Source organism: Copidosoma floridanum, unplaced genomic scaffold (assembly GCF_036245765.1).
Source record: "Copidosoma floridanum isolate Cflo_tuat_1 unplaced genomic scaffold, Cflo_Japanese_pri ptg000035l, whole genome shotgun sequence".
In the NCBI taxonomy this organism is placed as follows: Eukaryota; Metazoa; Arthropoda; class Insecta; order Hymenoptera; family Encyrtidae; genus Copidosoma; species Copidosoma floridanum.
Genome location: NW_028321912.1, coordinates 595,681 through 619,087, shown reverse-complemented (window position 1 = coordinate 619,087; position 23,407 = coordinate 595,681). Strand labels below are relative to the sequence as shown.

General features: G+C 31.3%; 3 protein-coding genes across 3 annotated transcripts; 2 read left to right on the top strand and 1 right to left on the bottom strand.

Moving 5' to 3' along the window:
• The first annotated feature begins 2,912 nt into the window (after positions 1-2,912).
• On the top strand, positions 2,913-5,628 carry LOC106646090 (uncharacterized). Its single transcript, XM_089597741.1, has 7 exons — positions 2,913-3,063; positions 3,705-3,957; positions 4,251-4,354; positions 4,868-4,984; positions 5,061-5,204; positions 5,287-5,349; positions 5,418-5,628. Exons 1-7 carry the CDS (start codon positions 2,997-2,999, stop codon positions 5,552-5,554), a joined length of 885 nt encoding a protein of 294 aa, XP_089453867.1. The 5' UTR covers positions 2,913-2,996; the 3' UTR covers positions 5,555-5,628.
• A 1,005-nt stretch (positions 5,629-6,633) lies between these two features.
• Positions 6,634-10,508, top strand: LOC149373170 (uncharacterized). The gene is made up of 6 exons (XM_089597704.1): positions 6,634-6,701; positions 7,511-7,754; positions 8,051-8,154; positions 8,279-8,395; positions 8,462-8,605; positions 9,351-10,508. Exons 1-6 carry the CDS (start codon positions 6,635-6,637, stop codon positions 9,548-9,550), a joined length of 876 nt encoding a protein of 291 aa, XP_089453830.1. The 5' UTR covers position 6,634; the 3' UTR covers positions 9,551-10,508.
• Positions 10,509-11,000: 492 nt separating this feature from the next.
• On the bottom strand, positions 11,001-17,847 carry LOC149373169 (uncharacterized). Its single transcript, XM_089597740.1, has 2 exons — positions 17,786-17,847; positions 11,001-12,733 (listed from the first exon to the last, which is right to left on the bottom strand). Exons 1-2 carry the CDS (start codon positions 17,845-17,847, stop codon positions 11,368-11,370), a joined length of 1,428 nt encoding a protein of 475 aa, XP_089453866.1. The 3' UTR covers positions 11,001-11,367.
• Positions 17,848-23,407: the final 5,560 nt, after the last annotated feature.

Here is a 23,407-nt window from a genome sequence, read left to right as displayed (position 1 = left end):
TAAGTACTTTCATCCCTCTCCCCCGCTGTCTCTTTTTTTTTTTTTTTTTTTTTTTTTTTTTTTCGCAGTTCTCACGTCAAAAACGAGTAAGAGTTTTTTTTTCATGAATCACGTCGGGCCCTTTTCCCTCTCGCTCCAGTCATCGGGTCGTCGATATATCCACAAAAAGACTTTCCGAGCGGAGCTTTCGAGCGAGCACTTACTGTCGGAGCAACAAATAAAGCAGTACGTGAGTCGCGTGTTTTTTTTCTTTTTTTTTTTCCGCGCAAAAAGGGGGAGATGATGGATTTTCGTTCCGTGGTGGGTGTGCGTTTTGATCGTTTAACGTACGAGGGTATGGCTTTGATTTTTTTCCCTCAATCCAAAAAGATTTGTAATTAATGCTGAAACTGAGGAATTATGGGGACCAAAATTTAACTTTTGAATTATTTATACTGTAAGTCTGGCTATTGAGTGATGCCATAGAAATGAAGCTCTTTTGCACAACACCTTTTTTGTGATAGAGTAGAAAATATTTAAAAAAACAACTTTTACCCCCTTTGAAAAAAAGTCATGCCATTTGCGGATAAGCAAAACGTGTTGATCTCTTACGTAAATGTATGTATTGTTAAGCATTTTTTACAAAATAAGTGAAAAAACTGTTAAATATTCCGTTTTGTAGTAATGTAAGAGAAATAAAAAAAGAAAGAGTGTAAAATAATGATAATAGAAAAAAATCAGTAGAGAAAATAAATTTAAATTACGTTTATTTCAACTGATATGTCAAGAATATTTAAAATAGCTAACAAAATAGATTTTTTCCGCAGTACCATTCATAAGCCATGAACAATCATCAAAAATTGTCAATCAAGAAAAATAATATACTACACTGAAAAAAAAATTCGTCAATCCAAATAATCGTTTATTCGAATGCAAACAAACAAAAAAATCTATTAAATATTATGTTACAAATAATTCATTCATTTGAACGAAACAAGTATCATTTAATTTGAATAAATATTTATTTTTATTTAAATTAAAATTTTTTTTAGTTTGCATTCAAAATAAATGTTTATTTGGATTTACAACATTTTGTTTTCCTGTGTACGTAAAAAATTCACGAAGTAGGTAATTTTTGTAACAGTCTAACAATCATAGCCCTAACAAGTTGTCCATATTATTTTTTGACAATAAAATGTGTAAATATTTTAAAACTCGAGTTTTTTTTCGCGCACTTTTCTAGAGTTAATTTGTAATTTGTGTATCCTAAAGTGAATAAAAGAATTTTAATACATTTTATATAAATGTTGGATGAGGAAATAAAATTTGTACAGAAAATGCGAAACATTGTGATGCATATTTTTTTTTTCTTAAATAATAAAAGTAGAGTTTGTTGTATGTATCACACCTGTGTAGAAAAAAATTCAAATTTCGCACCCAAGTTGTCATCAAAATCGTTATTCGTTGAATTTTTCGTCACGAGTCAGATTTTCTCCTCGGACTTACCCACGGCATCGCTTTCTTTCATTGCACCGGAGTAAGTATCGCCTCATAAAACAAAAATCGAAAAGAGACGATTCCGCGATATCCCGATATAATTCGACCGCGTTACTTTGATTTAGCGCCTCACGTGCACGTCCATCTGTCTTTACGACTCATTACTTCTTTCCTTTCGAGTCGCGTTTCCCATGAAAGACAGCTGAGTCAACGTGGAAGGTACTACCGATCGGACGCATTTTTTTTTTTTTTTTTCCCATTTATGGTCGCGTTCTCCGTAAGAGCGATTTTATTCTTTCTTTGTACGAAGGGGATTGGGCAGTGCTATTAATATTTTTTAGGAAAACCTTTCCCTTCCAAAGTTTGGGTGGGGGAAGATAATTGGGATATTGATTTGTTTATTCGTACCACATATTATGAGATTACACTATTCCGTTTGAAATTCATTAAAAAATATAAAAAACTAAGACATCAAAGTAGATAAATCCGGACTCTTGGACTGAGACATTTTGTTACTTGAAAAATTTAATCGTAAATAAATAATCACGTCGTTTAATTTAATTTTTGTGGCATAAATAAATTTTTTTGGATTTCATACATACACATTTTTGGAGGTAAAATAATGTATATTTTTGACAAGAACAACGTTTGATTACTCACTGTTATTGATTGGGTTACAAATCAATATAATTCTTGTGCTGTGCATCAAAATACGCATTACTCAAATACTTGTCAAAGTAACTCTTTGAATCATCACGTGATAGCAAATTTTAGAATTTATTGAAATTAAAAATTACTGTATAGTTTTAATAATCATAGTTTTTTTGTATAAAAAATCATTATGACTGTTACGGAAGACATTTAATTTATATTGTAAGAAATCATGTTTCTAGTTTGAATTTTTTTTTTTTTTTTATCAAAATTTTCTTATATTTTACATTTCTCCTAAATAAAATTAGTATACGACATATTAAATCGTTGTATAACATCAATCTTTTAAAAAGTCTATAAAAGTTACAAGGAAGAAAAATCCTGATGAATATACGGAAAATCACTACTGATCATTTAATACGCGTATATATATTATGTAGCTACACTTACGTAATTGATAAAAATCACAATAACAGCATCGATTGAACAGTAAAAGAGCCATTTCTGAGCTGTAACATCAAAAACTTACGTATCTACGTCTACAATGAAAAAGGTACCTTATTGAAAAAAATAATTGGAATTGAAGTATTTGAAGTACAAGTATTGAAGCACAAGCAACAAATACTCGTTGATTTTGAGTAGCAAAAGTATAATATTAGAGAAAAAGAGACGGGACTCATAAGCTGCACAACGACTTTGAAGCGGTGAGATCATGAAACTGATTCGCGTCTCCTCCCACTTCGTGGCTGAAGGAAAATTACTCGTTTTTCCACATACATGAGCCAAACAAAAAGAGCCTCGCGAGACTCAAAGTGCGGACATTATTTAATTAATCCTCCGCTTCGTCGCAGCGGCTAATGTGAAATAAAATGTCTTGTCGTGGAAATTTGGCCTTTTTTAGTGGTTTCCTGTGTATTGTTTTTGTTTCGGCACTACGTGAGTGAACATTTACATTTTTTTTTTTTTTTTTTTCATTAATAAAGTTTTTTAATGCAAAATAGGTTGTTTATTCATTCGCGTGGTGCGTTACTGCAAGAAACTACTTTTTTTATTATTTAACAAAGTTCTCGACTGTTTAAAACCTTCTCGATGAATGCTATAACGTATGCATTTGGTTTTCTAACAGTACTCGTTAGTTAAGCGAAGGCAAGAGCATTGGCAAAAAAAATGTTTGGCAAAAATCATGTAAAACAAGTACTCTATTAATATTAACATTAACAAATGTAACGTTTCGTTTACGTAATTGTTGATATGAAGCAAAAATTCCGCACGTGTCAATGGCAATGGCACGTACGTAAAATAACCTTAAAAATTATCAAAATACACATTATTCAACACGCTTTTTTAAGAATAAAGTTTATGATTTTTTCTTTTACGGCATTAGGGTTTATTTAATATAAAAATAAATATTTTCATCGTTACTTGTAATTAATTTTTATCTATAAAATGAAAAAAAAAAAAATTGAATGAATTTATTTTTATACGATGAAACGTGTACAATAGTTATGAATAACGTTTATGTAATTAAAAAAAATATTTAATGAAATAAAAAATCAAGGTTAATAACGTATGTTTAGAATGTGATGAAAGTCGGTGCAAGGGGCCGATAAGGTTTTACAAGGAGCTAAAATGCAAAGCAATTTACGCAAAAAAATGGGATTGCTGTCCAAAAAGATACGACTGTACGCATTTGAAAGGCAGATCAGCGGACTTTTGCTACGTAAACGGTAAAAAATATGATGTTACCAGTATGTATCCCACATTGGCTGTATTAGATCGTTCGGGACCATGTGACGAAAACTGTATCTGCGTGAGGGACCCCAAAGGCTAGTAAGTGTAAATACATAGTGGGACAAAACTTCAAAAGATTTTATTTTATTAATTACTTAGATCACAATTTTAAGTTAATATAATTATTGAAATTCTTAGGTTATTCCTCAATCTTTTTCGTAGTTTTAATAAATAAAGGGTATTAAGGTATGATAAATTGAATAAGTAATTAAAATGAAATATCTGAATACATGAAAAAACTACCAAGAAGAAAATGAAAAAAAGAAATAGTTTAATCAACAATCAATCATGAAATTTATATATTTTCAAAGTTAAATAATACCTTTTTACAGTGCTATGATTTCCTGCCTTCCCCCTCAATGTCCGCATATCCACGTCAAAGACGGGTGTTTTCTCAAGCCACGATTTGACTCTTGCTGTGGCGAAGTCATTTGTCGTAAGTCTACGTATCAATTAGCTAATTTATGTTCTTAATTAAAAAAAAAAAAAAAAAAAAAAAAAAATTCGTCAATCCAAATAAATGTTTAGACGAATACAAACACAAAAATGTTCATTCAGATAAAATAAATGTTCATTTTAGTCTATTAAATTTTACGTTATAAAGAAATCACGTAATTAATTCTAATTTATATTATTTGATTTTAATAAATATTTATTTGATCTAAATTATTATTTTTGTGTTTGTATTCGTATGAAGATTTGTTTAAATTAAAGAAATTTTTTTTTTCATTGTACTTGTTCCTCCAAAATTTAAATAACAGTAATAAGTAATTGAAATTTCTTGGGGTCAAAGTGTTCGAGAAGAAAATTGTGGATACTTTAATTTTAAAACTTAAATACGAGGGCTTATAAAAAAATCATCCTTTTATTTTTCATCTACATTAAACTAATATTCAGATAAATCTCTAAGAAAATAAAAGTCTTGATTTTTTTTTTTTTTTGGTAAAAGCCAGCGAAGAAACACGAACATGCGATTTTTATGGAACTACATTTAAATATGGAGAAGTATTCAAGCCATCGGACGACTATGCTTGCCAGTGTTCAGAGACAAAAACTGAATGGGGAGGTACATTTTTTTAGTGCTTTACAATTAATTATTAAAAATAAATAAAATACAAACTTACGTGAAACAATAATTTTAGGGAAATTAATGGAGATGATATGCAGAAAATTGAATTTTTGTGGAGTTGAGCTAAAACGGCCCATGGAAATTCGTGAAAACTGTCCTCCAGTATATCTTGCGGATCATTCACCGTACGATTCTTGCGCCTTTGATTATAGATGTCGTAAGTACAAAGATGTGGAATAAAATACAGCTGAATGATTAACCGACAAAAATAGTTGTTCACGTGTCATATGATTGTATAGAGAACGACAACGATGTCGTCGTGCGCACCTCGAGATCTTCGAAAGAGCCCTGGAGAGTCCGTGGTAAGTTTGAATGGTAAAAAAAAAATTGAGAAAATAATTCTAATGGACCACATTTTTTTTTTTTTTAGATAATATGAAGTGCAAATTCGGAAATATGACATTGAATGTCGGCGACGAGTTAAATGAAGGAACTGGTTACAGCTCCGAGGGTGTCAGGTGCGTGTGCGAAGTTCCACCTGTGCTTACATGTCGCAGGCGTCCATAAAAAATACTGAACACCAACCTCTTTATTTAGTTTCAACTCCAATGAAAAAAGAAATAAAATTAATATCGACTTTTTTCAATGAGTACTTATTGATTAAAATTAAATAACCAGCACTTCAGTCTTATGGTATATAAATCTAAGAAATAGGGTTTTACAAAAAAGTTTTTTTTTTTTTTCACTCGAGTATAGGTAGAATATTGAACTATTTTGTTCATGTGATTTATTTATTTTCACGTAAATAGTAACTGACGGAGCTAATGATGGGCGTTAAAATTTAAAAACATTTTTGAATATTGAATGTATTTTTTACCCATAATCTGCGTGACGTACCTAATAGATATTTTTTCTTAGATACCGAGTTACTTTGAGGGTTTAAGTGTAGATAATCGAAAAATTTTCAATTAATCATACACGTAATCAAATTTTATTTAAATGTACAAAAACTCTTAAACTTTGGAAAAAATTAAATTACCTATTTTATTAACATTTCTGGTTTGTACATGAAAAAAAATAAAATAAAAATTGGTTAAAAACAAAAAAATACGTGAAAAAATTTTGTTATTGCATGAAAATAAACAATAAACGTGTGGATTCCATTATGTAGTTCTTCCTCATTCGTTTTTATTATTCAAGTTTATTTTTCACATACGGAAAACCGCTACTGATCATTTTTTGCACGTACATGTATCTGTTTATGTAATCGCAATGCATCGATCGCAAGAATAATTTAAGAATATCATAGCATGTACGTCTATAATGAAAAAGGTACCTAATCGAAAAAAATAGTTGGAATTGAAGTATTTTGCCTCGTAGCACAAGCAATAAATAAATACTTGTTGATTTTGAGTAGCAAAAGTATAATATTAGAGAAAAAGAGACGGGACTCATAAGCTGCACGACGACTTTACATCAGCGGTGAGATCATGAAACTGATTCGCGTCTCCTCCCACTTCGTGGCTGAAGGAAAATTACTCGTTTTTCCACATACATGAGTCAAACAAAACGAGCCTCGCGAGACTCAAAGTGCGGACGTTATTTAATTAATCCTCCGCTTCGTCGCTGGGGCTAATGAGAAATAAAATGTCTTGTCTTGGAAATTTGGCCCTTTTTAGTGGTTTCCTGTGTATTGTTTTTGTTTCGGCACTACGTGAGTGAACATTTACATTTTTTTTTTTTTTTTTTATTAATAAGGTTTTTAATACCAGATTGGTTATCTGTTGATTCTTGTGGTATCTTCGACTAAGATCCATATTTTTTATCGTAAGCAAGTCTCATCCCTTTTATATAAGTGTGGAATAGTGTACATTTGATTAAAAATATTAAAAAAAATTTTTTTATAAATTTTTTTTGATGCATAACCCGCTTAAAGGATTTTTTACAAAATGTAATAACTGTACATTTAGCCAGGACCTTGAATGTACCTTTATTCACAATTTAATCGGTAGAAGCAAAATATTACTGTAGAGCACACTCTGGCTTCTCGTTTAAATATTTTTATCGTAATAATTATTTTTATATTCATAATTGTTTCATTCTAAGTAATAATTTTTTTTTAGTAAAAGCAAGACAATAAAAATTCGTCCAAGATTATGTACGTGATAGTGAATTATCCTGTAACTTAGATTTTCATAACCCTGTAGCAAAATGTTTTAAAACAGAGTCAAATAATTCTAATTTCTAATTCTGTAGGCTTTTTACTATTTCATGTAACTTATGATATAACTGTGCGATGAATATGTGGTAACTTAAAAATATTAAACAAAGTAAGAAATGTTTATGTTATATTTAATCCTTTAATATTTTTTTTTTTTTTTTTTTTTTTCAATGAAGATTATTCTTATAAGCTTATTCTTTCTATAATGAAGCATGTACAATCGTTATAAATTATGTTAATGTAACAAAAAAAAAAGAAAATCGAATGAAATAAAAAATTGTGGTTAATAACGTAATGTTTAGAATGTGATAAAAGTCGGTGCAAGGGGCCGATAAGGTTTTACAAGGAGCTAAAATGCAAAGCAATTTACGAAAAAAAGGAGGACTGTTGTGCAAAAAGGTACGACTGCACGCATTTGGAAGATAGATCGATGGACTTTTGCTACGTAAACGGCAAAGAATATGAAATTGATAGCTCGTTGAAGGAAAAAGATCGATCGGGACCGTGTGACAACAATTGCTATTGCGTGAGGGACCCCAAAGGCTAGTAAGTGTCAATATGGTGGTAGGTACGAAAGTTCTGAACATAAATGATGTTCCAAAGTATCGTATCACATTTTTTGTTAGTACTTATAAAGATCTTGTGTTGATAAATTAGTTAAAACTGAAGAAAAAAAATTTGATTCTATCTATGCAATGTTCTAATGATCAAAGTATTATCTTTAAACTATTATCGATATAAATATTAACTTAACTTTTTTCTAAACCTTTAAAAAAAAAATAATAATAAATGAGATAAAAAAAAAAAAATAATAATAATAATAAAATGGTGTTTCGTTGCAGTGCCATGTTCTCCTGTCTTCCCAATGATTGTTCGTACATCCATGTTAAAAAGGGCTGTTTTCTGAAGCCCCGACTTGACTATTGCTGTGGCCAAGTCATTTGTCGTAAGTATAACATTTCAATAGCACGTGTATGAGACATTCGAATATTTTTTCGACAAAGTATTTGCATACCCGCTTTTTCTGGGTTACCATAACATAATAAAAATCTATATTTTTTTGATAAAAGCAATCGAAGAAACACGAACGTGCGATTTTTATGGAACTACTTATAAATACGGGGAAGTGTTCAAGCCATCGGACGACTATGCTTGCCAGTGTTCAGAAACAAAAACTGTTTTGGGAGGTATGTTTTTGTACATTAAAAATATAATTTAATAAAATACCAAAGAACACCAAACAATACTTTCAGGTAAATTGATGGAGATGATCTGCAGAAAAGTAAATTATTGTGGAGTTGAGCTAAAACGGCCCATGGAAATTCGTGAAAACTGTCCTCCAGTATATCTTGCGGGTCATTCACCGTACGATTCTTGCGCCTTTGATTATAGATGTCGTAAGTACAAAGTAGTACATTGCACTCTTTTATAAAGTTAAAGTAAAAATTATCTCAGGTGATCCTTTTATATTTCGTTTCTTGTCTTAGAGGTGACGATTTTAAACATGAAATTAAAGGCTTCTTTACTTGCGTGATGTTTTGACCAACGTGACAATAATAAAGTACTATAGCTTCCACATATTAAAAAAGATATAAAAATACTACTTTCACTTAAGAAAAATGCACAGAAATGATTTCATTACAAACAATAGTCTAATCCATCAATGTAGCGCATCACAAAATCAAAATACTTTAAGGATAAGTGAAACTTGCTGGAATGACACTTGAATATGAACTTAATCATTTCACAAAATTTCAAACCGTGTAGCCAGGCAATTTTTCAAAACTAATCACTTAAAAATTTATGTTTAATCTGGTCTCTTATAGGAGGCCATTCAATCTTGATAACATTTGATACAATATCTTCCAAATTATACTGTAACTCTCATTATAAAACTAGGTACTGAAAAAAGAAATCATGAGCTTTTCAATAATATCAAGAAAATGTAGGTTCACCGGGCAATATAGTATAATATTCTATCAATTAGGTGATTGTTTATGAAAAGATACAGGTTACGTGAACTGTGGCAACTTTGTATATGACCCGATGTTTTTAGAAGTGATAGTCTGATGTCACGTAAATGGGTAGTACAGGTGTGATGAGCCACCTTAATAGTATATTAACTTGTGATATAATTTTTAGAAAACGTCAACGACACCGTTATTCGCTCCTCGATGGCTACGGGAGAATCTTTGACAGTCCCTGGTACGTTTGAGCGGCAAAACTTATTATTATTGCTGGATCAGAGAAAACCATTAATTTGGCCACCGTTTGTTTTCCTCAGACAACATGAAATGCAAATTCGGAAACATGACATTAAACGTCGGCGACGAGATAAATGAAGGAACTGATTACAATTCCGAGCACGTCAGGTGCGTGTGCGAGGTGCCTCCAGTACTTACATGCCAGAAACGTCAATATAAAGGGGATACGTTCGAAAGCTGTGTAAACGCATGACGCTAACTAACAAAGTGACAGTCAACGAGGTAAACATATCAATCTAATGGAAGTCGTTTTGATAGTATTGAATGTTTGATTGTCGGACAAAAAGTTACCTGTTTTGCCAATAGTTGCCGACATACCAACCTGAGTTATATCCTGACGATTGATATATTGTGTTGAATGGCTCTGCTGTTTCTACAGCTGCAATGTATACACTGTAAAACTATTATTTTTAGAGTGAATGTATTTATGTATATATGTGTGTATGTTCAACCTTAAGCTCTTCAAATTAATAACAATCGTGTGACTTCAGAATCGTTATAACCCTCATAATCCTGTAACTCCAGCCACATATTCATCTTCTAAAAAAGTTTGACCTGACCAGGAGTCGAACCTGTATCCACTATAGAGCAGTCATATTACCTCTGATCAGTTTCTATCTACCTAACCTACAACTACTCCTACCTGAGCTAAAAATTATGTTGTACGACTAAATGTAAATTTATATTTATAAATATAAATGATGTTCAACTAACTGTACCTTAGGTTATATAATAAATGATTCATGTGTATCAGGCTTACGGAGGTAACGGCTCTAGGGTTATAGGGGAAATACAGTGTTGTGTAATAAGGGGCTATGGGGTTGCAAGGTTTTGTGATTACTGGATCGGAGGTTATACTGTATTGGAGTTAATGAGCTTATGCTATAAGATCACTTAAGGTTATAATAGCTTGAAATTTTAATTTCGAGCATATTTGAGAGTCTTTACAATAATTAAGATCTATGGTCTAGGATACAAGTGTAGTTAAATTTACCGATGATGACGTTTGCTATGTATGTGTCCAAAATTCTACTAAATTAATTTTAATAAAACTACTGCTCTTCCTAACAATTTTTTGTTTACTCACCTCTAATTAAACTACTTTAATTTGTTCTGATTACAAATATAATCAACTATTAGAGCTATATTAGTCACATATAAAATAGGAGAAAATAAGTTGTTTGCTTCGGATGGCGTTTTCTATTCATCAGAGATCTGGCTCAGATGAGCAGATTGATTTGTTTGCGTAAGTTTAAGAGTTATGTGCAAGACTTATAATAGCGTGTATGATATTTTGGTGATACAACGATTAACAATTATTACAAAAAAAATTTTTTATTGAGAAATTAACAATTGTATTGCTATGAGTTTTCGTGATACAAAACGTGTTTGATTGAATACAACAAAATTTTGATAAAACATACTTATTATAATTATTACACATTAAAAATGGGTACCTTAAAAAGGCGTTGACTTTGTTTAAGCATGAAAGTACTTCTACTCATGTACATTTACTTAAAATGCTAGAGAAACTGAACTCGGATATAACACATTACATTTTTATTTGTAAATAAATCCTTACTACTTAAGCTATAGTTTATTATACATATAAGACTTAAGAAGGTGAAAACGTACGTGACAAAACTTCATCAGATCAACGCGTACTGCTAACTTTAAAATATTCATACTTCACGAGATTATTGGAGATATTGTAACTTTGTAGACACTACAAGCAGTTGTAAGGACGCTCATAAACATAGATCGTTATGTGCTATATAAGATTGCTTTGGTTACTAAATAGCCTTAGGCAAATTTACACTGACCATAAGGTATGCCAGTGTGGAGGTCCTTGTGAGATGGATTTTCTGTCTGGAAGATTCTGAACAATCTGCGCATTATTTGAAGGGTTTCTCCCCCGTATGGATCCGCATGTGTGACGTAAGGTTGCATTTATGCCTAAAAGATTTAGAACAATCAGGGCATTTGAAGGGTTTCTCCCCCGTATGGATCCGCATGTGTGACGTAAGGTTGGATTTATGCCTAAAAGATTTAGAACAATCAGGGCATTTGAAGGGTTTTTCTGGCGTATGGATCCGCATGTGTGATGTAAGGTTGGATTTATGATTAAAAGATTTAGAACAATCAGGGCATTTGAAGGGTTTCTCCCCCGTATGGATCCGCATGTGTTTTTTGAGATTTCCAGAGTCGATGAACGGCCTTTGGCAGATGGAACAGTGACAAGAAGGTATGCCAGTATGGAGGCGCGTGTGCCTCGTGAGATGGTCTTTACGCCTAAAACATTCGGAACAATCTGCGCATTGAAAGGGTTTCTCCCCCGTATGGATCCGCATGTGCCTCGTGAGATGGGTTTTCTGTCTAAAAGAAGCGAAGCAATCTGCACATTTAAAGGGTTTCTCCCCCGTATGGATCCGCATGTGTTTTTTCAGATTTCTAGAGTCGGTGAACGGCCTTTGGCAGATGGAACAGTGACAAGAAGGTATGCCAGTGTGGATCCGCATGTGCCCCGTGAGATGGTTTTTCTGTCTAAAAGATTCTGAACAATCAGGGCATTTGAAGGGTTTCTCTCCCGTATGGATCCGCATGTGCCCCGTGAGATGGTTTTTCTGTCTAAAAGATTCTGAACAATCAGGGCATTTGAAGGGTTTCTCCCCCGTATGGATATGTATGTGTGACGTAAGGTTGGATTTCTGATTAAAAGATTTAGAACAATTGGGGCATTTGAAGGGTTTTTCTGGCGTATGGATCCGCATGTGCCTCGTGAGATGGATTTTCTCTCTAAAAGATTCTGAACAATCTGAACACTGAAAGGGTTTTCCCTCCATATGGATCTGCATGTGTGATGTAAGGATGTTTTTGCACCTAAATGTTTGAGAACAAAACGAGCACTTGAAGAGTTTCTCTTCCGCGTGAATCTTCATGTGTAATAAGTGATGGCTTTTTTGCCTAAATGTTTTGAAACATGTGGAGCACTCGAAGGGTTTCTGGTTTGAGTGAATTAGCTTGTGCATATCGAGACATGTGATGGTGGAAAAAGTTTTCCCACACACCTCGCAAAGGACTGAACTTTTTTTTATGCTTTCCTCGTGTTCGGGATTCTCTTCATGGCCCTTGTACATGTTGGTAAATAATTCGACTTTGTTGATGTTAGGATAACAAAGAGAACAAAGCAGAGATGTGTCGTCACTGGATGATAACGATATCTTTCGGTGTTCAGGAATTGGATCCAATCTGCCTTTCTTCCTACGAATAAAACAAAAAGCTTAGTAGTTCATAACTTGAATAAGTATTTATTATAAATGTTTTTTCTCTCCTAATTTCAGCTGCTCAATAGATTTAGTACAATACATTCTTTTTTTCTTATTGTTACTGTCTTCTGTATTAGATTACAGTACGGTTACATTTAATGTATGAACAACATGCACTCATTAAAATAAATAAGTATATCTTTGATAGTTAATCTTAATAAATCCATAACCTTTTGGTTAAACAAATTATGAAAAAGAGATGTTCCACATTTCAATCTACAACCTAAATATTAGTTGAATTAAATTTTATTTCATAATATAAAGTATAAGAATAAAGAGTAGAAACTAACTTAGTGAAAATTTGCATACATTATGTTCTATTTGTATTCGTTGCATTTAAGGCTATTATTGCGTTTTGTAAAATTTAAACAAATGTTTTAACTTTCAAAATAAAAAACTCACTACTCTACGTCTAGATATTCAATCTTCAAATTGAAAACAATCGTTGTCGTGTCCAAGTCTTGGTCCCATACAATTTTTTGGCCCGATTAAATGTACACTTTCTAATATTATAGGTACTCTATTTAGTTATTTAATAACTTGATAAATATTTTGGTTTATTGATACCGAAACTTGTAAAAATATGCACACAGTATGCACGAGTGAACTATATTGGGTATTATGGGTATTATTGAAATTTGGAAACCTAACAATATTCTGAAATTTTACTTCTTGCGGACGAGTGGAAAGAGATGACGTGTACAACTTAGCGTTCAAAAAGCTACTGATATCACAGTAGATGAGGTGATTTCTACATCTATAGCCTACGACGAGCGATAGGAATGTTAATTGTATAATAATGACTTTCAACTGCACACGTAGTCAGACAATTTCGAAATGGTACCTCTTTGTTAAGTTGGTCTGAAAAATCATGCATCGTATATATATATATATATATATATATATATATATATATATATATATATTACATCATGAATAAAGGTATAGTTTGGTTGTGTTGCAATATTTTTCAACAATCTAGAAATCATAGTTAAGATTGGTAATAAAAAATATCAGAAGCTCCCGAGATATTTTAAATCTATATTAAAAAAAATCATTACTATATTCTATAACAATGGCCTCTGATGGCAGTATTACGCAATAATAATTATGATAATATTTAGAACAGTAGGAGACTATTTTAATAATTCTTTTTAAATAAATCAGCTGTTTTAATTTTTTCAGTTTACAAATAAAATATGTATTGTAGAGAGGCGTGCAATTGGGATGTGTAGTAAAATTTATACGTAATGTAATCGATTTACCGATGCACATACTTACGTTAATAAGGTAATCAAATGTTAGTAATAGGAAAGTTTAAAAAAAAAACAAGTAATAATGATAATTTACGTAATAAAATACGATTGTTGTCACACGTTTGTCGTATTATTGTCCAGAAATCCCAATCTTTTGAACCCATTTCCTTTTGTCATGCTACTAATATCTGTACAACATTACAGACTTTAATTAAAAATTTGTTGTCTGTGCAATTGGAAAATACTAACATTTTCTAGCTGGGTATTGATTGGTTTTCAACCAAAGTATAAAGATGCGTTTTCGTTGTAAATCTTGAATTACTTTGAATTTTTTTATTTATATTTTTATTTTTAGTTAAACGAATTCATGTTGCACGAATTTACTTTATTTTATGCGTTTAAAATAGTGTTTAAAATTAATCCTACACAAAAGTAAAGTCCAAAAAAGTAAAAATCATGAAAATTCGTAAGAAAAAATAAATATTTAATCATTTACTTGGTTTATTAAGTTATTTAAAATTTTATTATGCTGATATTTTTTTGTACCCTTACTGCTATTACTGTTTTCTTAAGAAAAGTTCTCAAGTATTCTATCAACTACAACGTCAGTATATACACAACCATTGTTTCAATAGAGATCGAAAAACAACACCGAATGTAATTACATTACGCGCGTTTGTTAGTCTCCAGTTTAGTCTTGTCCATAGCGAGTTCTAATTTTAACAGGAGATGATACTCATTCGTATATTCAAAGTTAACTTTCCAGGTGAAAAATTTTTGCATAGTAATTACCAACAAGATCATAACATTATAAAAATAAACAAAGTTAATCCAAGAACTGATTAATAAATTAAAAAATTGACACATTATATAGTAAACAAAAAAAAAAAAAAACTTCTCGTAACGAGAGGAGTTTTTCTGAACAGTTAAGTGATGCCTAATTGATTATGACTACGAGATAGTGTAATTTAATAAAAATCTTCTAACTTTACTTCAGTACATTGCTAGACGTTGATTATTCATTTTTCCTGTACAGCTTACAGTTAAAAAACGTAAAGCGTTTTAAAAAAGAGAGTAAGAAATAAACTCGATGAAACGATTTAAAAATGTAAATAAATTTTTTCCAGGCAACACATTTAAAAGTTGCAGTACAGAGATTGCATCGAATATCATGCAAGCGCTATATATAAGAAACACTTAAGAAGTTAAGAAGCTTCTTTCCTGTTCAAAGTTTGACTCTTGCTTCTCGCGACCTACTTTCAAAAGCGATCCCTCAAAATGTATATTCCAAATCCCCAAAGTATCTTTCCCAAACACGAGCATCCACTTTTCAAATCTGCATACTTTAAGATCCTCTCGATATTAAAATATATTTTTATTTTTATCATTATTACTGTTACTACTACTATACCAATAGTTATCATAATTTGTTTTATATATGAATACTACTATTACAATGATTTATTATGTTATTATTATTATTATTAATTTATTATTATTATTGTTATTATTACTATTAGTATTATCATTATTATTGTTATTATTACTATTATTATAATCGTTATTATTGTTGTTACTTTGACTAAAGTTATTTTATGATAAAAATCTTATTGACAGCAAGAGAGGGAAGTACAGGGTTTGTGATAAAATAAATTTCGTATGATTAATCGATACGCACTGCGAAGTAGTTTTTGGATGATGATATAGGAGGATATTATTACAAGGGGGAAAATGAAATATACCAACAGTGGCAATCCGACCCGTCGAGTCGAAATACTCCCGTGACTTGTATCATCCATTAGATTGTTGTTAAAAAAACTGGGAATCTTCTTGCATCATGTTAACGTACGAATGACATGACTGTAAACTTCGATATTAACAATATCAGGTAGGCGAGGGCGTCTGAGCTTAAGCAGACAAAAAAACATAACTTGGCGCACTAAAAGTTATTAAAGGTGTATAAAAAAACATTTGGCTGGGATCATTTGAATCCAAGCACAAAATATACCAGCTTCATAATTTATACAGGTGTTGAGGTAAATAAATACAAAATCTTACAATTTTGGGTTACACTCGTGTTACCACAGAAATATATTTTTTTTTTTTTATAATAATTTCTCCGTGGCAAAAAAACTTTATTACAATCTAAATTAATTTTTTAGTTTCATTTACTGTATTAAAATGTTATTTTGATACATCGTAAGATATATCTACAAATATGTTACAATTATAAAAAAAAAACTATGTATCTTTTACAATATTTTGGTACTTCCACTTTTCACATAAGCCCAACAGACTCACTTCCGATGGAAGCTGCTACGGATGTTGGGCCAACATAAAACATTGGAGATACTCGGCAGAAAGTAGTCTTTATATAAAAATATTTCCGATAAGATATTACCTGTTGATTTAAGGTACTATCTGGCTATTTTTGTTATCTAAAGCAAAAAATTTCCAAAAATCCGCTAATGTGGTATTTTATAATTATTAAAATACTTTTACTGAATAAATAAATTATATAACATTTTAAGCTTTCCAATGAAGTTTTATTTATTATAGCTACGTTTTTTTAGTATTAAGAAACTTTTTATTTGTTAAAATCACAGATCTCATAAAAAATGGCTCACAGATTTTTAAGGATTTTGTGTTAAATTTACCTCGGATGTCAAGGAATGACAAAATATATAATTTTTACTATCCAATACAGAAAAAAAGAGTTTTGACAGCAAGTATCTGTTTTTTTTTGTCATCATAAATTAAGTATCATTTGCCGTATAAAAACATTTAATTTTAAATTATGATTTACATTTCAGTTGAACCAATACAACACATTTTTAATATATCTTTGGTTAAAAAAAATCCAATATCAAATTCAGCAAAGATGGCAACAATTATAACACAATAGTGCTATTTCATTTTTAACCGATTCAACGTCTTTTATGACCGCAATACAAATTATCTTGACTATACATCATATGTGTCAGGGTTCATATGGAAAATGTCATACGATTTTGTAAAATTGAGATATGAATGTATACAAATTCCAAAGAAAATTAATGGTACACTAAGTATTAGAGAAAAAAATAATTATGATCGGATCATAAATTTTATCTAAGCATCGATAACTATAGGTACGTAACACGATTTATAAAGATTACTTTTCACGTGTAAATGGGATGTTTTCAAGCAATATTTCTTAAAACAGACTAAACGAGTTGTGAAAATAATTTTTCTTTAACAAGTAAATTTTCATCCTTACAGGGTGATGTTGATTAAATAAATAATTCAATGATAATTCCAAGAATAACAATAACACTCAGTATATTGAAATGTCTTACTAAAGGTATAATAGAGGCACAATTATAAGGATAAAAGTATTAACAACACACAGAATTAAACAAACGTACCTAAGTACTTATAATTAAAGAAAAAATATACTTAAGTAATAAAATGTTTTTATTTATTTTTTTTTTTTTTAGTATGTGTGAAAATACTAAAATCAAATACTTGAATAAAAAATTACTTTAAAAAATTTACATATAAACATATGCTATATACGTATAAAAATTGTATTTTTCATTGGAGATTGAAAATAAATTCTTAGTATTGTGCGTAGTAGCTTGCATTACCCAAATTAATTTTTAATAAAATTAACAAAATTTTTATATCGTGTTCTTTCAAATTTTCAATTCATACGTCTTAAGATATTAACAACTTTAATACTATCAAACTGTCCACACGTAACTATGTCTTCTTTGACGAGTGCTTTTTTATCTTCACATCTGCATGACATTTCAATACGACTTTCAACTGATTTCTTATTGAACTTTGAATCCGCTGTGAAATAGCCAATTTCCTGTTGAACGATTGAGATGATCGGAATAGTAGTATGGAGTAATTTTTTCTTGGATGGAAAATGAGATGACGAGTTCCAATAACTTTCATGTACGTAAATAATTTTTTATAATAAATGAATACAAAAACAATAATTTTGTCGTCAAACATACGTAAAACTCGTACATAAAGTGTATGGAAATTGTTTTAATTATACGAGTGGTAGGTATTGTGCAAATAATTTTTTATAAACTACTTTTTAGGCAAGAGTGCTTACTAAGAATGCCTTCACTATATTGTTACCACCGCAAAAATATAGCCACAGCTTACAAAGCCATGTAAATACACTATCTTGAAAATTTTACATCCGATTACGCTCAACTCTGAGAAATTAAAGTCAGGTTTTTGCATGTAACTTTTTAAGTTGATTTTTTAGGTCCATATACAGTCGAAAAAAAAGCAGACTTAAAAGAAATTAAATTTTTGATCACTTACTTAGATTTAAAAAAAAGTATTTTCATGCGTCTATAGTAAAAAAATGATATTTTACAGGTTCCAAAAATCAGTTTTTTAGGTACATCATGAAAATTCAAAGACTTGGATATTTGGTGTCAAAGACAAAGTTGTAGATCTCAAAAAATTTATTTTACGTATGTTTTTCAGAACTATTAGCATACTTAAAAAATTGGAAAAAAAATTAAAAAATGGCGCTTCCGTAAAGGTATCAAGGCAGCACGAATCGGCGGGCCAGCAAGATAGACACTCTCGCTCTTGTCTGCTTACCGTCGGGACGCGTGATCCGAGGGCTACCCGTTGTGAGTTTCCACGGGCACGTGTGCAAATTGTGTATACTTAATAGTATTGTACTGCACCGAGCGACAACAGGAGACGCAGCAGCGGCTACCTGTTGACGACCCGGGCTGCTGCGACAACCTACACACATACACTGCCAAGGACAGTTCGGTCCAAGTGCCGACACCTGCCAAACGGATCTCCTGGTGCCCGAAGCTAGTGCTACTGAAGATACCCCTGCAGTAGTGAAAACGGTAGGCCTGTTTCCTTTGTATACCGTCCCTACCGCGTGAAAGCATTGTGCCGAGCAGCAACTGCCGAACCTGCACCCGCAGGGCTAAGGCTGCATGTGAAGTCAGGTCAGGTCGGATAGTTAAGCAGTGTAGTCTTTGTATAGAATTATTGTGTTTAGTTACGAGGAAATACAAAATGCAAATAAATGCTTGAATATTGATCTTACTCATTATTACGTGTTTAAGTGCCAACTATCCATCCTATCCATTTAGCCCTATTCACTCCGAGCATGACACGCAGCGCCGCCCTCGGTGTCAGAATCGCGCAATACCGTACCCCCGTATGATTAAATCGTAACACTGTCGCTTATAGGAGAAAGTATTATTTATTGAATAAGACGTACATACTGCTATCGCGTAAACATCAGCACCCTAAAAAATGGATATAATTATCCAAACAGGCTTTAAAAGTATAAGTTGCAACATAGTTTTTAATAATGAAACGCTGAAAAAAGCTAAAAAATTAGTAGAGAGTGGGCACGTTGCCTACGTACAGCAATATGTAAATAAAGGAGTCGGTCATATGATCAATTGCTATGTTGTGAGACAAACGTCTGTCAGCTTAAATCCATACAAAGCAGAATTATCTGTTAGTACATTATTGCCTATGATTGACAAATGTAGGTTATGGTAACATATACATAAATGTGTAATTTATTTATCAGATTAACGAAGACCACTGTATCTCCAACGTGAGCTGACAGCTCCTTCTGTTTTGTTTCATGGGGTCTACTTGGGAATTTATACAGCACCACCCCCTGCTTTTCTTTCTTGTTGCAATTAACAACGCAACACTGTCTCGTACGCATTTCGTTACTTTGTAAACGTAAACGCACTGATTCAGATTATACAGCTAGCGGCAGCCTATGTCGACTGCTTGGAGTTCTTGCTCTCACGTATACAACATTACATGTGTGTTGTGTACTATATGACAGATGATATTTAATAACCCATTATTTAAAATTTTGGGCGATTTGAAGTGCCTAGCAAAATTATTTATCCGTATTATAGACCCGGTTTGGCTAAATAACATTTTTTTTCCGCCTTCGATTTCTCAACTAATTACTTTAAATGAAATAATATCTCTTCTCATATAAGACAACGCTTACTGTACGATTCATGGGGGTACGGGTTCGCCAACTTTGCTCACCTACAGCGCTGCAGTCGTTTTTGTTATCCCCTCCAACCTGATGCACGGAGCGAAAATATGTGCCGTGTCTTGCTGCTGACTGCAAGGCGAGCAAGGCATGACCCATCACAGTATATCAGTTAAAAATTAAATATTTAACTTTAAATAAAACAAAAAGTCATGAGGTTCACACATGGACGTAATAATTAATTAAAATCTCGTTTCTGTATATTTATATATTTTATGTATACAATAAGTTATCGATAACAAAATCTTACGACTTAATTACATTCTTAACTTTTGTCGCACACGCACACCCAAGCGCTTCTTTTGAATGTCATTATTTTTCATGTATTGCACATAAATTCATGTTTAACAAGACTTGAAGTTGCAATCACGTATTGTCTCGAGTACAATGCAACAAAGCATCATTTAACATCTTTATCAGCACCAAAACGAACATTACGACTGCTGACTTGTTTGAGATTTCAAAATTAATTACCATTAGATATTGAACAATTCAAATTCAACAAAGATGTTCAAACGTGTGATTAAAGTTTGGGAAATATTATTAAACGTTATATAAACTAAAACTATAATGAGAAATTATTTTTTTTGCGTAAAAAACAAAGGTTTCGAATATAATTTTCTAGAACTCATAAAATTGTATTGTAATTGTTGAGATATAATTTATACACATTTAGAGCGTAAAAATAATGTAAAAATTGTGACCAAATAACTTTAAAAATTGACATTTATTCTTTGTATTATTATAAGAAAACGTACTATATGGTACAAAAAAGCACATACAAAAAAAATGTGGAATATTTTAATAATCGAGCAACGCAATTTTTTCCGAAAATTGGCTCTAATAGTGACGGAGAAGTTTTTAACATAATTAAACCAAAAGAAATTTACAATACAAACACAACTATTAGCCTATTATAATTAATAACATCACGCGTTTGATAATCCTTTGATATGAAAGGATCATAACTATTTTATTCTACTTTCGTAATATATATGTTTGTTCGCTTATATAAATGAAACTATGATACGATGCAATGACAAAAAACTATGATTTATAACTAATAATCCAAGTATGTACAGTTTTTTCGATGAATATGACGAGCCATAGACGCATTTAACCTACAGAACCGCTATTGATTGTTTTTCTTTGTGAAAAACTTCTCGATTCAAGTCCTTATCCGTTTACTGGTAAAGCTATACGTGATTTATGTGTTTATGAGGAGGGTAGTTCATGTCAAGTGAATTGTGTTAATGAAAAGAAGAAATAACAATAATCATGATTATAAATAAATTTTTAAAAAGTGTTTTAAATATTTTTATATAAATATTTATAGGGTTTCAAGGGTTATGAGTGTATCATATCGCACACGAATTTGCACGTACCTACATAAGAACGATGATACGATCAAGTACTAAGAAAAAACAAATATGAAAGTAAAAAGTACAAAGATTCGTCGTACCCACACGAAGAATGTTTCAATTTTCCTAGCACCCCTCGTTCCGACCACAATATAATTATGTATGTATACATTTTATTTTAATTCGTAGCACCTGTCAATAATTGATCACGTGAAATACAAATCAACATGTTCATGCTCAGTCCATGTTGTCATTGTTTTTATTTTATTTTTTAACCTTGCACTTCGACAGTAACGTTGTGAAAGCTACTGAAACTTCATAACTAGATCGGTATTGATGATTTATATGAAAGATACGTTTTTTAAGTGGATATTTATAAAATTAATTTAAATGTCAAATGGCAATTAAAATTTTACTGTACTAAGATATGAATATAAAGAATTTTTTTCAATAATTTTATGTTGAACTGCTTTACTGATTTCACTAAAAAACGTTTATTTCTTTTTTTATCATTATTCTTTACATTTTCTATAGTATTATTGAAATTTGAGATATGTTTGTAATAAAGTTATACCGGTTGTATTTCTACGCCGAAATATTACAGAGTAAAAAATAGTTTTTCCTTTATTTGATTCATTTTTTTTCATTTTTATAATAGTACTATTTAGTACTAAAGCACTACAAAAGTAGAGTAGTATAAATTGTTTTGTTTTTTTTTAATATTGATGAAAATTTTAATTAAATTGTATTATTTCTGTTTTAAGTCTAAAAACTTTCAACTTCGTAATTTGTTTTAATTGTTTAGCAATTCTCTGCCAATGAAATTTTAATTACGTAATCTAATTATCATACATTATTTATTTAAAGTTTTTTTTGATGGAATAGTAATAATTTAAAGAACCAATGCTCATAGATCAAGTATTAGAAGTTGTATGATGAAAAGGTGAGAATTGTATTAGATTTGTTCAAAAATTCAGACGTAGAGATTTTAAAACTATTTTAAAAGAAAATCGAACTGTTCTAAAAAAGAAACTAAAAAGGTAACATCAAAATGCCGCTCTCTTAGTTTATTCTATACTTACGCATCACAACGCTGTCATTTGGTTATCAATCGTTTTAAGGCACTAAATTTTAAAAATGAGGGAAGAAAAAACCATTTTTTTGACACTCAGCGTACGAAGTTCAACTTCTTGAAGTACCTGATACCAGCACCGTGTACGAAGTAGTATATTTTCGCACTAACGTTAATTAAGCGTTTTACATACTCTAATTGGGCAGAAAAGGTTAATCTTCGCGAACTGATAACCGAAAAAAATCGTTTTAATATTTAATGTGTGAAGTTCAACTTCTCCTACCGATCGAGAGTACGCAAAGTATCCGATTCTAGCACCACGAGAGAAGAAATGCTTTTCGCACAGTTGTACTTTTTGTAAAAACTTAAAGTTCAATTCTTCATTGAGTGCCAAAAAAATGGCACGCGCAACTCACGCTGAAATCACCTGTTTTGCGCACTTGTTGCATAATACACTGTTTTCTCGAGTTTGTCAGCTATAGAAATACCTCGATGTTCACGGTAGGTTACAAATACACTTGGTACTTCAATAAATTTTCGATCGGACGATCGAGCTAGGGGCGGATACATAGTTTATAAAAAAAAAAGCGAAATAAAAGACATCTACAAACTAGAGCACTTACGCAAGTACACACGCGATAACAAACTTCGAAGGACTAGGAATTAATTTACATGATCGTTATAATTGTATACGTTCTCATGCATTGTTTTCGTCGCTCGATATATAATAATAATGATAACATAAATTTCGCTTGCTACAGGATCGCACGCAAGAAAATGAATAAATAATTGGGTTTCCGCCGGGGATAACAATGAAAAATCGTCTAACTACACCATAAACAAC

Coding starts and splice junctions, on each gene's coding strand:
- LOC106646090 (XM_089597741.1), top strand. CDS start 2,997: ATGTCTTGTCGTGGAAATTTGGCCTTTTTTAGTGGTTTCCTGTGTATT. Junction 4,355..4,867: donor CTGTGGCGAAGTCATTTGTC/GTAAGTCTACGT, acceptor TTTTGGTAAAAG/CCAGCGAAGAAACACGAACA. Junction 4,985..5,060: donor GACAAAAACTGAATGGGGAG/GTACATTTTTTT, acceptor CAATAATTTTAG/GGAAATTAATGGAGATGATA.
- LOC149373169 (XM_089597740.1), bottom strand. CDS start 17,847: ATGTCATGCAGATGTGAAGATAAAAAAGCACTCGTCAAAGAAGACATA. Junction 12,734..17,785: donor GACATAGTTACGTGTGGACA/GTTTGATAGTAT, acceptor TTTTATTCGTAG/GAAGAAAGGCAGATTGGATC.
- LOC149373170 (XM_089597704.1), top strand. CDS start 6,635: ATGTCTTGTCTTGGAAATTTGGCCCTTTTTAGTGGTTTCCTGTGTATT. Junction 8,155..8,278: donor CTGTGGCCAAGTCATTTGTC/GTAAGTATAACA, acceptor TTTTGATAAAAG/CAATCGAAGAAACACGAACG. Junction 8,606..9,350: donor CGCCTTTGATTATAGATGTC/GTAAGTACAAAG, acceptor TATAATTTTTAG/AAAACGTCAACGACACCGTT.